Source organism: Ranitomeya variabilis, chromosome 4 (genome assembly GCF_051348905.1).
Source record: "Ranitomeya variabilis isolate aRanVar5 chromosome 4, aRanVar5.hap1, whole genome shotgun sequence".
In the NCBI taxonomy this organism is placed as follows: domain Eukaryota; kingdom Metazoa; phylum Chordata; class Amphibia; order Anura; family Dendrobatidae; genus Ranitomeya; species Ranitomeya variabilis.
In genome coordinates this window covers 133289779-133302999 of record NC_135235.1, presented here as the reverse complement: position 1 = coordinate 133302999, position 13221 = coordinate 133289779, and the positions used below count along the sequence as shown (strand labels likewise).

Below are 13221 nucleotides of genomic sequence, written 5' to 3'. Positions count from 1 at the left end.
TGCAGAGAAAATATGAATAATAGTGTTTAAAATAAAGATCTATGTGTCCGCCGCCCTCCCACCCCCTGTGCGCCCCCCCCGCTGTTCTGAAAATACTCACCCGCTCCCTCGTTGGCTGTCGCTGCTTCCTGGTCTGGCCGCGGCTTCTACTGTATGCGGTCACGTGGGGCCGCTCATTTACAGTCATGAATAGGCGGCTCCACCCCTATGGGAGGTGGAGCCACATATTCATGACTCTAATCGTCGGCCCCATGTGACCGCATACAGTAGAAGGGGCGGCCAGCACAGAACACAGCGAGGGAGGCGGGTGAGTATTTTCAGAACAGCGGGGGGGGGGGGCGCACAGGGGGTGGGAGGGCGGCGGACACATAGATCTTTATTTTAAACACTATTATTCATATTTTCTCTGCAGCAAACGCTGCTGCAGGGAACATATGAATCGCGGATTCAGCACCAGTGGGGGGGACAGCGCTTACTGTAGCGCTGTCTCCTGCACGCCACACGGACTGCAAACGGAGAAGGTCCGTGTGAGGTACGTGTTTTACACGGACCCATTGACTTTAATGGGTCCGTGTAATACGTGCGCTCCCACGAACACTGACATGTCTCCGTGTTTGGCACACGGAGACACGGTCCGCAAAAAATCAATGACATCTGCACAGATGCATTGATTTTTATGGGTCTACGTGTGTCAGTGGCTCTGGTACGTGAGGAAACTGTCACCTCACGTACACTGACACTGACGTGTGAAACCGGCCTTAATCTGTGAGCTGGATTTTTCTGTTTTCTGCATTACTCAGCTGCCTTAAGTGCGTTACACCCCTTAATGACCTGACTAATTTTATCTTTAACCCCTTCGTGACATGCGCCGTACTAGTACGGCGCTGCCGGCACTGCATTAGTGCCAGCCGCAGTACTAGTACGGCGCCCCGATCACCGCGGTCTCGCGCTGAGCGCCGCGGTGATCGGGTGCGGGTGTCAGCTGTATATGACAGCTGACACCCCGCAGCAATGCCCACGATCGGCGCTGTCGCCGATCGCGGGCATTTAACCCCTCTGATGCCGCTGTCAATAGTGACAGCGGCATAGAGGGGGATCGCGCAGGGACGGGGGCTCCCTGCGCTCTCCCACCGGAGCAGCGCGATGAGATCGCGCTGCTCCGGTGACCTGGAAGGAGTCCCCGGATCCAAGATGGCCGCGGGACTCCTTCCGGGTCATAAGATGACCCTGCTTGCCGGCGTCTGCTGAGAATCCTCATAGCAGGCGCCGGCAAGCCTCTGTTACGTGCCTGTCACATCGGTGATCAGACCGAGTGCTATGCACACGGTCTGATCACCGATCTGTGATGTCCCCTCCTGGGACAAAGTAAAAAAGTAAAAAAAAAATTTTTCCAAATGTGTAAAAAAAAAAAAAAAAAAAATTCCTAAATAAAGAAAAAAAAAAAAAATATATTCCCATAAATACATTTCTTTATCTAAATAAAAAAAACACCACACAATAAAAGTACACATATTTAGTATCGCCGCGTCCGTAACAACCCCACCTATAAAACTATATCACTAGTTAACCCCTTCAGTGAACACCGTAAAAAAAAAAAAAAAAAAACGAGGCAAAAAACAACGCTTTATTCTCATACCGCCAAACAAAAAGTGGAATAACACGCGATCAAAAAGACGGATATAAATAACCATGGTACCGCTGAAAACGTCATCTTGTCCCGCAAAAAAAAAGCCGCCATACAGCATCATCAGCAGAAAAATAAAAAAGTTATAGCTCTCAGAATAAAGCGATGCAAAAACAATTATTTTTTTATATAAAATAGTTTTTATTGTGTAAAAGCGCCAAAACATAAAAAAATGATATAAATGAGGTATCGCTGTAATCGTACTGACCCGAAGAATAAAACTGCTTTATCCTTTTTACCAAACGCGGAACGGTATAAACGCCCCCCCTAAAAGAATTTCAGGAATTGCTGGTTTTTGTTCATTCCGCCTCCCAAAAATCGGAATAAAAAGCGATCAAAAAATGTCATGTACCCGAAAATGGTACCAGCAAAAACGTCAACTCGTCCCGCAAAAAACAAGATCTCACATGACTCTGTGGACCAAAATATGGAAAAATTATAGCTCTCAAAATGTGGTGATGCAAAAACTATTGTTTGCAATAAAAAGCGTCTTTTAGTGTGTGATGGCTGCCAACCATAAAAATCCGCCCAAAAAACGCTATAAAAGTAAATCAAATCCCCCTTCATCACCCCCTTAGTTAGGAAAAATAATAAAATTTTAAAAAATATATTTATTTCCATTTTCCCGTTAGGCTACTTTCACACTAGCATCGGTACGGGGCCGTCGCGCTGCGTCGGCCCGACATACCGACGCATACTGTGCAAGCGCCGCACAACGGGGGCAGCGGATGCTGTTTTTCCACGCATCCGCTGCCCCATTGTGAGGTGCGGGGAGGTGGGGGCGGAGTTCCAGCCGCGCATGCGCGGTCGGAAATGGTGGACCGTCGGCACAAAAAAAGTTACATGTAACGTTTGTTGCTGCCGGCTGTCCGCCACAACACGACGCAACCGTCGCACGACGCTTGCGACGTGTGTCAATACGTCGCTAATGTTAGTCTATGGGGAAAAAACGCATCCTGCAGATGACTTTGCAGGATGCGTTTTTTCGCCAAAACGACGCATTGCGACGTATGCAAAAAAACGCTAGTGTGAAAGTAGCGCTAGGGTTAGGACTAGGGTTAGGGTTGGGGTTAGGGTTTCAGTTAGAATTGGGGAGTTTTCACTGTTTAGGCACATCAGGGGCTTTCCAAACGCGACATGGCGTCCGATCTCAACGCGTTTGTTTGCGTTAAAAACGCATGCGTTTTTATAGAAAAAAAACAGAACACACTGAAAAGTCACCCACCACCATCAAGGTGATAAAGGGATCCAAACCCTAACCCTACCCCTAAACTCATCCCTAACCGTTTAATGAACATTTTCTGACAGTCATAGTGCCACGTATTTCAGTGCCACGTATTTCAGTGCCACGTATTTCAGTGCCACGTATTTCAGTGCCACGTATTTCAGTGCCACAATATTTCAGTGCCACGATATTTCAGTGCCACGATATTTCAGTGCCACGATATTTCAGTGCCACGTATTTAAGTGCCACGGTATTTCAGTGAAATACGTGGCACTGAAATATCGTGGCATTTACGTGAAATACGTGGCACTTAAATACGTGGCACTTAAATACGTGGCACTTAAATACGTGGCACTTAAATACGTGGCACTTAAATACGTGGCACTTAAATACGTGGCACTTAAATATCGTGGCATGTACATGAAATACGTGGCACTTATATACGTGGCACTTATATACGTGGCACTTATATACGTGGCACTTATATACGTGGCACTTATATACGTGGCCACTGAAATATCGTGGCACTTATATACGTATATACGTATATACGTATATAAACGTATTTCAGTGCCACGTATTTCAGTGCCACGTATTTCAGGTTAGGGGTAGGGGTAGGGTTAGGGGTAGGGTTAGGGTTTTTTGTTTTTTTCTTGTTTTCTTGTGTTTTTCTATAAAAACGCATGCGTCTAAAAAAACGCATGCGTTTTACCGCGATTACATGCGTTTTTTCACACATGCGTTTTTTAAAAAAACGCAAGTGTGAAACCAGCCTTATCCTTGGAAAAATAAAAACATGGGGGCTAAAATATAATTTTCGTGGAAAAAAATATATTTTTTATTTTCGCGGCTCTGCGTTATAAACTGTAGTGAAGCACTTGGGGGTTCAAAGTTCTCACAACACATCTAGATAAGTTCCGTGGGGGGTCTAGTTTCCAATATGGGGTCACTTGTGGGGGGTTTCTACTGTTTAGGTACATCAGGGGCTCTGCAAATGCAACATGACACCTGCAGACCAATCCATCTAAGTCTGCATTTCAAACGGCGCTCCTTCCCTTCCGAGCTCTGCCGTGCGCCCAAACAGTGGTTTATCCCCATATATGAAGTATCAGCGTACTCAGGACAAATTGGACAACAACTTTTGTTGTCCAATTTCTCCTGTTACCCTTGGGAAAATAAAAATGTGGGGGCTAAAATATAATTTTCGTGGAAAAAAAAAAATTTTTTATTTTCATGGCTCTGCGTGATAAACTGTAGTGAAACACTTGTTGGTTCAAAGTTCTCACAACACATCTAGATAAGTTCCGTGGGGGGTCTAGTTTCCAATATGGGGTCACTTGTGGGGGGTTTCTACTGTTTAGGTACATCAGGGGCTCTGCAAATGCAACATGACACCTGCAGACCAATCCATCTAAGTCTGCATTTCAAACAGCGCTCCTTCCCTTCCGAGCTCTGCCGTGCGCCCAAACAGTGGTTCCCCCCAATGTATGGGGTATCAGCGTACTCAGGACAAATTGGACAATAACTTTTGTGGTCCAATTTCTCCTGTTACCCTTGGGGGAAAAAAAATTGCGGGCTAAAACATCATTTTGTGGAAAGAAAAAATGATTTTTTGATTTTCACAGCGCTACATTCTAAACTTTAGTGAAACAACTGGGGGTTAAAAGTGCTCACCACACATCTAAATAAGTTCCTTAGGGGGTCTTCTTTCCAAAATGGTGTCACTTGTGGGGGTTTCCACTGTTTAGGCACGTCAGGGGCTCTCCAAACACGACATGGGTTCCGATCTCAATTCCAGCCAATTTTGCATTGAAAAGTCAAATGGCGCTCCTTCCCTTCCGAGCTCTGCCATGCGCCCAAACAGTGGTTTATCCCCATATATGAAGTATCAGCGTACTCAGGACAAATTGCACAACAACTTTTGGCATCCAATTTATCCTGCTACCCTTGGGAAAATAAAAAATTTGGGGCAAAAAGATCATTTTTTGTGAAAATTAATATTAATTTTTTTTTACGGCTCTACATTATAAACTTCTGTGAAGCACTTGGAGGTTCAAAGTGCTCACCACACATCTAGATAAGTTCCTTAGGGGGTCTTCTTTCCAAAATGGTGTCACTTGTGGGGGTTTCCACTGTTTAGGCACGTCAGGGGCTCTCCAAACACGACATGGGTTCCGATCTCAATTCCAGCCAATTTTGCATTGAAAAGTCAAATGGCGCTCCTTCCCTTCCGAGCTCTGCCATGCGCCCAAACAGTGGTTTATCCCCATATATGAAGTATCAGCGTACTCAGGACAAATTGCACAACAACTTTTGGCATCCAATTTATCCTGCTACCCTTGGGAAAATAAAAAATTTGGGGCAAAAAGATCATTTTTTGTGAAAATTAATATTAATTTTTTTTTACGGCTCTACATTATAAACTTCTGTGAAGCACTTGGAGGTTCAAAGTGCTCACCACACATCTAGATAAGTTCCTTAGGGGGTCTTCTTTCCAAAATGGTGTCACTTGTGGGGGTTTCCACTGTTTAGGCACGTCAGGGGCTCTCCAAACACGACATGGGTTCCGATCTCAATTCCAGCCAATTTTGCATTGAAAAGTCAAATGGCGCTCCTTCCCTTCCGAGCTCTGCCATGCGCCCAAACAGTGGTTTACCCCCACATATGGGGTATCAGCGTACTCAGGACAAATTGCACAACAACTTTTGGGGTCCAATTTATCCTGCTACCCTTGGGAAAATAAAAAATTTGGGGCAAAAAATCATTTTTTGTGAAAATTAATATTAATTTTTTTTACGGCTCTACATTATAAACTTCTGTGAAGCACTTGGAGGTTCAAAGTGCTCACCACACATCTAGATTAGTTCCTTAGAGGGTCTACTTTCCAAAATGGTGTCACTTGTGGGGGTTTCCACTGTTTAGGCACGTCAGGGGCTCTCCAATCGCGACATGGGCTCCGATCTCAATTCCAGCAAATCTTGCATTGAAAAGTCAAATGGCGCTCCTTCCCTTCCGAGCTCTGCCATGTGCCCAATCAATGGTTTACCCCAACATGTGGGGTATCGGCGTACTCAGGACAAATTGTACAACGACTTTTTTGGTCCAATTTCTCCTGTTACCCTTGGTAAAATAAAACAAATTGGATCTGAAGTAAAAATTTTGTGAAAAAAAAGTTAAATATTCAATTTTTTTTAAACATTCCAAAAATTCCTGTGAAGCACCTGAAGGGTTAATAAACTTTTTGAATGTGGTTTAGAGTACCTTGAGGGGTGCAGTTTTTAGAATGGTGTCACTTTTGGACATTTTCTGTCATATAGACCCCTCAAAGTCACTTCAAGTGTGAGGTGGTCCGTAAAAAAAATGGTTTTGCAAATTTTGTTGCAAAAATGAGAAATCGCTGGTCAACTTTTAACCCTTATAACTCCCTAACAAAAAAAAATTATGTTTCCAAAATTGTGCTGATGTAAAGCAGACATGTGGGAAATGTTGTTTATTAACTATATTATGTGATATAACTCTCTAATTTAAGGGCATAAAAACGAAAAATTTGAAAATTGCTAAATTTTCATAATTTTCGACAAATTTCTGTTTTTTTCACAAATAAATGCAAGTCATATCGAAGAAGTTTTACCACTATCATAAAGTACAATATGTCACGAGAAAACAATCTCAGAATCACCAGGATCCGTTGAAGCGTTTCAGAGTTATGACCTCATAAAGTGACAGTGGTCAGAATTGTAAAAATTGGCCGTGTCACTTAGGTGAAAACAGGCTTTGGGGTGAAGGGGTTAAGAAACATTTAACTTTAAAAGCAGAAGAAAAAACTGGATAAGAGTTTTACTATGAAAGAAAAACTAAGGCTCCGATACATGAAGACCGGTGATTTTCTCGCTGGTCTTGATGCGGGTCGTGGTGGCGTCAGAGGCTCCTAGTCCATGAAGTAGTGTCTGCCTCTTCATGAATCAGGGGCATCTGACCAGTGGCGGCCACCATGTTGGCGGAGCTGGGAGAAAGTGATGTGGAAACACCAAAAGATGAAAATATTAAGGCAACTCCAAGTTGTGCCAACATTTTACAATTTATCTCAGAATTCTGGTTAAACTACTTTGATAAATTCGGTTCTTAGACTGTATGAAAAATTAAAGGATCAGTAAAAAAACACATTATTAACCCTCCATCATCCTGAGCTGATGAAAGACGCTGCAGAGAGAGGAAGCTGCTATTAGATAGTGGCGCCCCCTGCAGGCACACTGCACCCTGAACATTGCGATCTCTCCCATATGTCACCGTTGTCGGATCATTGAGTGTCTGAGGTCGCTGTCATACATTTGCTGCTGTGAAACTTTGTCATTACTTTTCTTTTACAACAGAAGGATCCACAAAATCACAGAAAGACTGTTCAGTCCATTCAGAGAAACCATCCAGTAAGTATGTTATTCCTGGAAATATACCGTAATATTATGTGACATCGTACAGTATTTGTAGTGCTCCTGATATTCATTGCTTGCACCCATTGCTCCAGTGCTTTCTATTACTCCCCCGTTATCCAGCAGTAGTTTTGCCACCACACACCGGGCTGACTAGTGGCTCCGCTTAATAATAACATATAAGGCTATGTGCACACGTTGCGGATTAGTGTGCGGATTTTTCCGCACTGTTTTTGCAAAATCTGCAGGTAAACCGCACTGGGGATTCCTATTGAGGAGCAGGTGTAAACCGCTGCAGAATCCACACAAAGAATTGACATGCAGCGGAAAAAACACCGCTGCACTTCTGCATGTTTTTTTCCGCAGCATGTGTCCTGCGGATTTTGTTTTCCATATGTTTACATGGTACTTTACAATGCATGGAAAACAGCTGCAGATCCACATCATCAAATCCACAACATGTGCACATAGCCCAAGGAATTCACACCAAGCGCCATTATAGTCACACCTAGCGCTGTTATATTCACACCTAGCCCTGTTATATTCACACCTAGCCCTGTTATAGTCACACCTAGCCCGGTTATAGTCACACCTAGCCCGGTTATATTCACACCTAGCGCTGCTATATTCACACCTAGCGCTGCTATATTCACACCTAGCCCTGTTATATTCACACCTAGCCCTGTTATAGTCACACCTAGCCCGGTTATATTCACACCTAGCCCTGTTATATTCACACCTAGCGCTGCTATATTCACACCTAGCCCTGTTATATTCACACCTAGCCCTGTTATATTCACACCTAGCCCTGTTATATTCACACCTAGCCCTGTTATATTCACACCTAGCCCTGTTATATTCACACCTAGCCCTGTTATATTCACACCTAGCCCTGTTATATTCACACCTAGCCCTGTTATATTCACACCTAGCCCTGTTATATTCACACCTAGCCCTGTTATATTCACACCTAGCCCTGTTATATTCACACCTAGAGCTGTTATATTCACACCTAGCGCTGTTATATTCACACCTAGCCGTTATATTCACACCTAGCCCTGTTATAGTCACACCTAGCCCTGTTATAGTCACACCTAGCCCTGTTATAGTCATACCTAGCCCTGTTATAGTCACACCTAGCCCTGCTATATTCACACCTAGCCCTGCTATATTCACACCTAGCCCTGCTATATTCACACCTAGCCCTGCTATATTCACACCTAGCCCTGCTATATTCACACCTAGCCCTGTTATAGTCACACCTAGCCCTGTTATAGTCACACCTAGCCCTGTTATATTCACACCTAGCCCTGTTATATTCACACCTAGCCCTGTTATATTCACACCTAGCCCTGTTATATTCACACCTAGCCCTGTTATATTCACACCTAGCCCTGTTATATTCACACCTAGCCCTGTTATATTCACACCTAGCCCTGTTATATTCACACCTAGCCCTGTTATATTCACACCTAGCCCTGTTATATTCACACCTAGCCCTGTTATATTCACACCTAGCCCTGTTATATTCACACCTAGCCCTGTTATATTCACACCTAGCCCTGCTATATTCACACCTAGCCCTGCTATATTCACACCTAGCCCTGCTATATTCACACCTAGCCCTGCTATATTCACACCTAGCCCTGCTATATTCACACCTAACACTGTTGTATTCACACCTAGGTGTTATATTCACACTTATTGCTAAAAGTGTTGTAGGCAGTATGTATTTCAGTGTGGAGCGTGGCCATTTTATTGATATCTATTATGACCGCACTCGCACAATTTATCTCCGTATTGTGTTCTACCCGATACGTCCAGAGAGTAATGTGTAGCGAGGTTCATTTATGCAATTTCTGGCAGCCTTGACACGTGCAGCCATATTGTTGTCACTTCCGGTCATGCAAGTGCACTAACCCGATGCGTTCCCGAGTGGACCGTGTAGCCATCTTAGGTTACGTCACTTCCAGCCGCGGTGAGCATGAAATATTATTTTGGTATGGTATTCAGCCTCCCTGGGTGGGATATTAGGGAGAGACCCTCCGTCTCTGGGGGTAAGGGGGCTCGCCACATCCAGTCCTGGACACACGTAAGGAGCAGAGCTTCACAGCTGTGGGAAAAAATCTTCCTATGGGGCCAGTCAGCTCTGGAGGATATATTCTTTCATATGTGCTTCCATTGGGGGGTCCACACTCCATTGGACCTGTGGTTACTGAAAGCCATTGAAATGAGCCAAGTCCTTTGGTGTCTGATGCCGGAGGGGAAACCGTTGAAACGTTGAATGATCTGGTTACACTATGTTTAGCACAGATTTGGGCGATGTCATTTAGGCTACATTAATTATTAATGCCGTATGTGAGAACTTGCTCTATACTGTTTGGATTTCCACAAAAAATCTACGGTAGTTTAACTTTTTATTTGCTGATGATGAGGATATGAAGCCATGCTAGGCTGCTTTCATAGATCAGTTTTTTGCCATCAGGCTCAATCCAGAGAATTTTGTAAAAGAACGGATCCGGTGAATGATGTCGCTGGATCTGTTTTTTTCCCATAGATTTGCTAAAAAGACTTGTATTAGCGACAGTTTGCGCCGGATGGCCCCACGTTTCATCCATTGACAAAAATTGTTGATCTGGTGACGGGAAAAAACGTACAAAGTTAAATTTTTTGTCTCCTGCGGTGTCCGGCATTTGCTACAATGGAACCCTATGACGTCGGATCCGTCAAATCACGGAATCCGGCAACGGATTCCGTTTTTTTAAACTGACCATACTCCAATTTTTTGGGGATCCAATTAGCTGCATCAGCTAGTCGGATCCGTCGAAAAAACTGATTCGTTGCATCAGTTTTTCACAATCTGAGATGGATCAGTTTGTTTCAACATTCGACGGATTGTGCCTGATGGCAAAAAACTGATGTGTGACTATCGGCATATGTCGGCTTGTGTGGGTAATATACCTGTGTCCTAATATGATCCTTCTGTAATTTGGCTGAACTGTGACCTGTTCCCATATGGAAAAGATTGTTTGGGCCCATTAAGAATTATTGGGGCCAGTGTTTTAGCCGGGGCGTCATTTGCGTTTTCTAGGGTGCCAACCTCCGCGGCTAGGTAGGATATGTAATAGGGTCAGTTTGGGACCCCACATTGTCAGATGTTACACTAGTAGTTTTCCATTAGGGCCACTACCCGGCACACGGGACATTTTTTGGTTGAGTTGTGTGTTGGTGTTCGGTATTGCTCTTTTTACTGCATATCTAATAAAGTATGATTTTATTGTATATTTTCACTGTGAATATTGATCCTAATCTGCACTGTTACTTGCACATTTACATGAGATGATCTATGTTTCATGTCCTGTAGGGACGAGACCAACGACAATGAGAAGGGGAAGAAGACCACCACCCTGATCATGTAAGAGCAGAGATTACTGAGCAAACCTTCTAGATGACATAATGATACAGATGATTCCTCACTACTGTATATATCTGACAGCACAGACAGCGGCCAATTATTGTTACCGCTCACGCATCTTATACACCTGATTATTAAGAGGTTTTGGAAGAGGTTTTTTTTACATGAAGCTTCTGTGCTGCCTTCTGATTGGACGGTGCCATGTTTGGAGAGGTTTCCTTTTGGATCCTGTTCAAAGAAATGACATGTAATTTATTTCTTTTCACCAGGTGTTTGTCTAAACCTCTTCACAGAAAAAAAAATCCTCCTCATATTAACAAAGTGGATTTTTTATACAAATGACCTAGAATTGCTTTCCAAGAGTTCCTGAAATAATTTTTTGATGTGAATTTTGGAGACGATTTGCTTAAAAAAAGCCCTTAAACAAAGTTACATGCACATACTCTTGGTGAAGTAACCAATTTTTAGCATTAGGCTATGTGCACATGTTGTGTTTTTTCAGTGTTTTTTTCCACAGGCAAAACCTGCTTTCTTGACAGTAAAGAAGCAACTTACATAAAGCAGGTTTTGCTGTGTTTTTGCTGCGCTTTATTGCTGTACCGAAAAAAAGGGACTATATATGCCTTAAAATATGCAGTGGGGTTGGAAGCCTTCCTTACTGCGCTGTGTTGTAGTCCCTTGCTGCCTAAGGCCTCACACAAGGTCACCACTTTCTCTCTGTCCTATTAGTAGGACAATATCCGTATGGCAGGCAGCTCAAGCCTTTTTACAGGTGTCCCTACTTGCGGCGACTCTGGGCTCTATATGCTGATGTGCCTTCGGATGTAATGGTGGACAAGCGATTTGAAATCTCCTGCCCGCCGGTTTCTGCTGTGGGGCATACAGTTGCCCCCACAACCTCGGAATTCAGGCTTCCGGTTTCTTGCTCTGATTCTGGAGTGAGCCCTCTCGTAGCTCCACTCCCAGTTTCTTTCCTCTCCTTTGCTCCTTCTCCCCTCACAGTGTCTTACAATCTGCTCTGTCTCTCTCTTCTCTTTCCAGGAACTGCAGAACCTCATGTCTGCACGGCCCCAGCTTTCCACTCCTCACTCCTTACTCCTCTCTGATAGACTAACTAACTCCTCCCCCAGCCAGAATGTACATAGAGAAGCTCCCCTGAAACCGGGTCTAGAGCTCCCCCTTCTGGCCTGAAGTCAGAACAGTGTTGTGTGTACATGTTACCTGTTAAAGGGATTTTCATCGCTTTCAAGCATGGCATCGCCCTCCCCGTGAGGAAGGCGATACCACTGTGACAACCAAACTCCTGGGGTTTCACAAATACGCTTTAACATTATTTGTTATATCTCCATTCTATATAGCTATGAATCCTCTGTTTAACATCGAAAACAACACCAACCTTATTCCATCTGGCAGCGACCACCACCACCAGCCTGTTCCACCTGGCAGCGACCACCTACACCACCAGCCTGTTCCACCTGGCAGCAACCACCACCACCACCAGCCTGTTCCACCTAGCAGTGACCACAACCACCACCACCAGCCTATTCCAACTGGTAGCGACCCCCATCACCACCAGCCTGTTCCATCTGGCAGCGACCACCATCACCACCAGCCTGTTCCACCTGGCAGCCACCACCACCAGCCTGTTCCACCTGATAGCGACCATCAGTACCATCAGCCTATTCCACTTGGCAACGACCACCACCAGCCTGTTCCACCTAGCAGCGACCACCACCACCAACTGCCTGTTCCACCTGGCAGCAACCACCACCACCAGCCTGTTCCACCTGGCAGTGACCACCATCACCACCAACCTGTTCCACCTGGCAGCCACCATCATCAGCCTGTTCCACCTGGCAGCGACCACCATCACCACCAGCCTGTTCCACCTGGCAGCGACCACCACCACAAACTGCCTGTTCCACCTGGCAGTGACCACCACCACCAGCCTGTTCCACCTGGCAGTGACCACCACCACCAGCCTGTTCCACCTGGCAGCGACCACCACCAGCCTCTTCCACCTGGCAGCGACCACCATCACCACCAGCCTGTTCCACCTGGCAGCCACCACCATCAGCCTCTTCCACCTGGCAGCGACCACCATCACCACCAGCCTGTTCCACCTGGCAGCCACCACCACCAGCCTGTGCCACCTGATAGCGACCACCACCACCAACAGCCTGTTCCACCTGGCAGCGACCACCACCAGCCTTTTCCACCTGGCAGCGACCACTACCACCACCGGCCTGTTCCACCTGGCAGCCACCACCACCAGCCTGTTCCACCCGATAGCGACCACCACTACCATCAGCCTGTTCCACCTGGCAGAGACCACCAACAGCCTGTTCCATCTGGCAGCGACCACCACCAACAACTGCCTGTTCCACCTGGCAGCAACCACCACCAGCCTGTTCCACCTGGCAGCGAACACCACCAGCCTGTTCCACCTGGCAGCGACCACCACCAGCCT

General features: G+C 45.3%; 1 protein-coding gene across 1 annotated transcript in view; it reads left to right on the top strand.

The window, feature by feature from the left end:
• The window catches only part of LOC143770048 (uncharacterized), a 30480-nt gene extending 18234 nt beyond the window's left edge, over positions 1–12246 (top strand). The window contains exons 9-11 of the mRNA XM_077259276.1: positions 7280–7333; positions 10701–10751; positions 12110–12246. Coding sequence (XP_077115391.1) covers positions 7280–7333; positions 10701–10751; positions 12110–12128 — 124 coding nt within the window. The 3' untranslated portion in view covers positions 12129–12246. The remainder of the gene's footprint in view (positions 1–7279; positions 7334–10700; positions 10752–12109) is intronic.
• Positions 12247–13221: the final 975 nt, after the last annotated feature.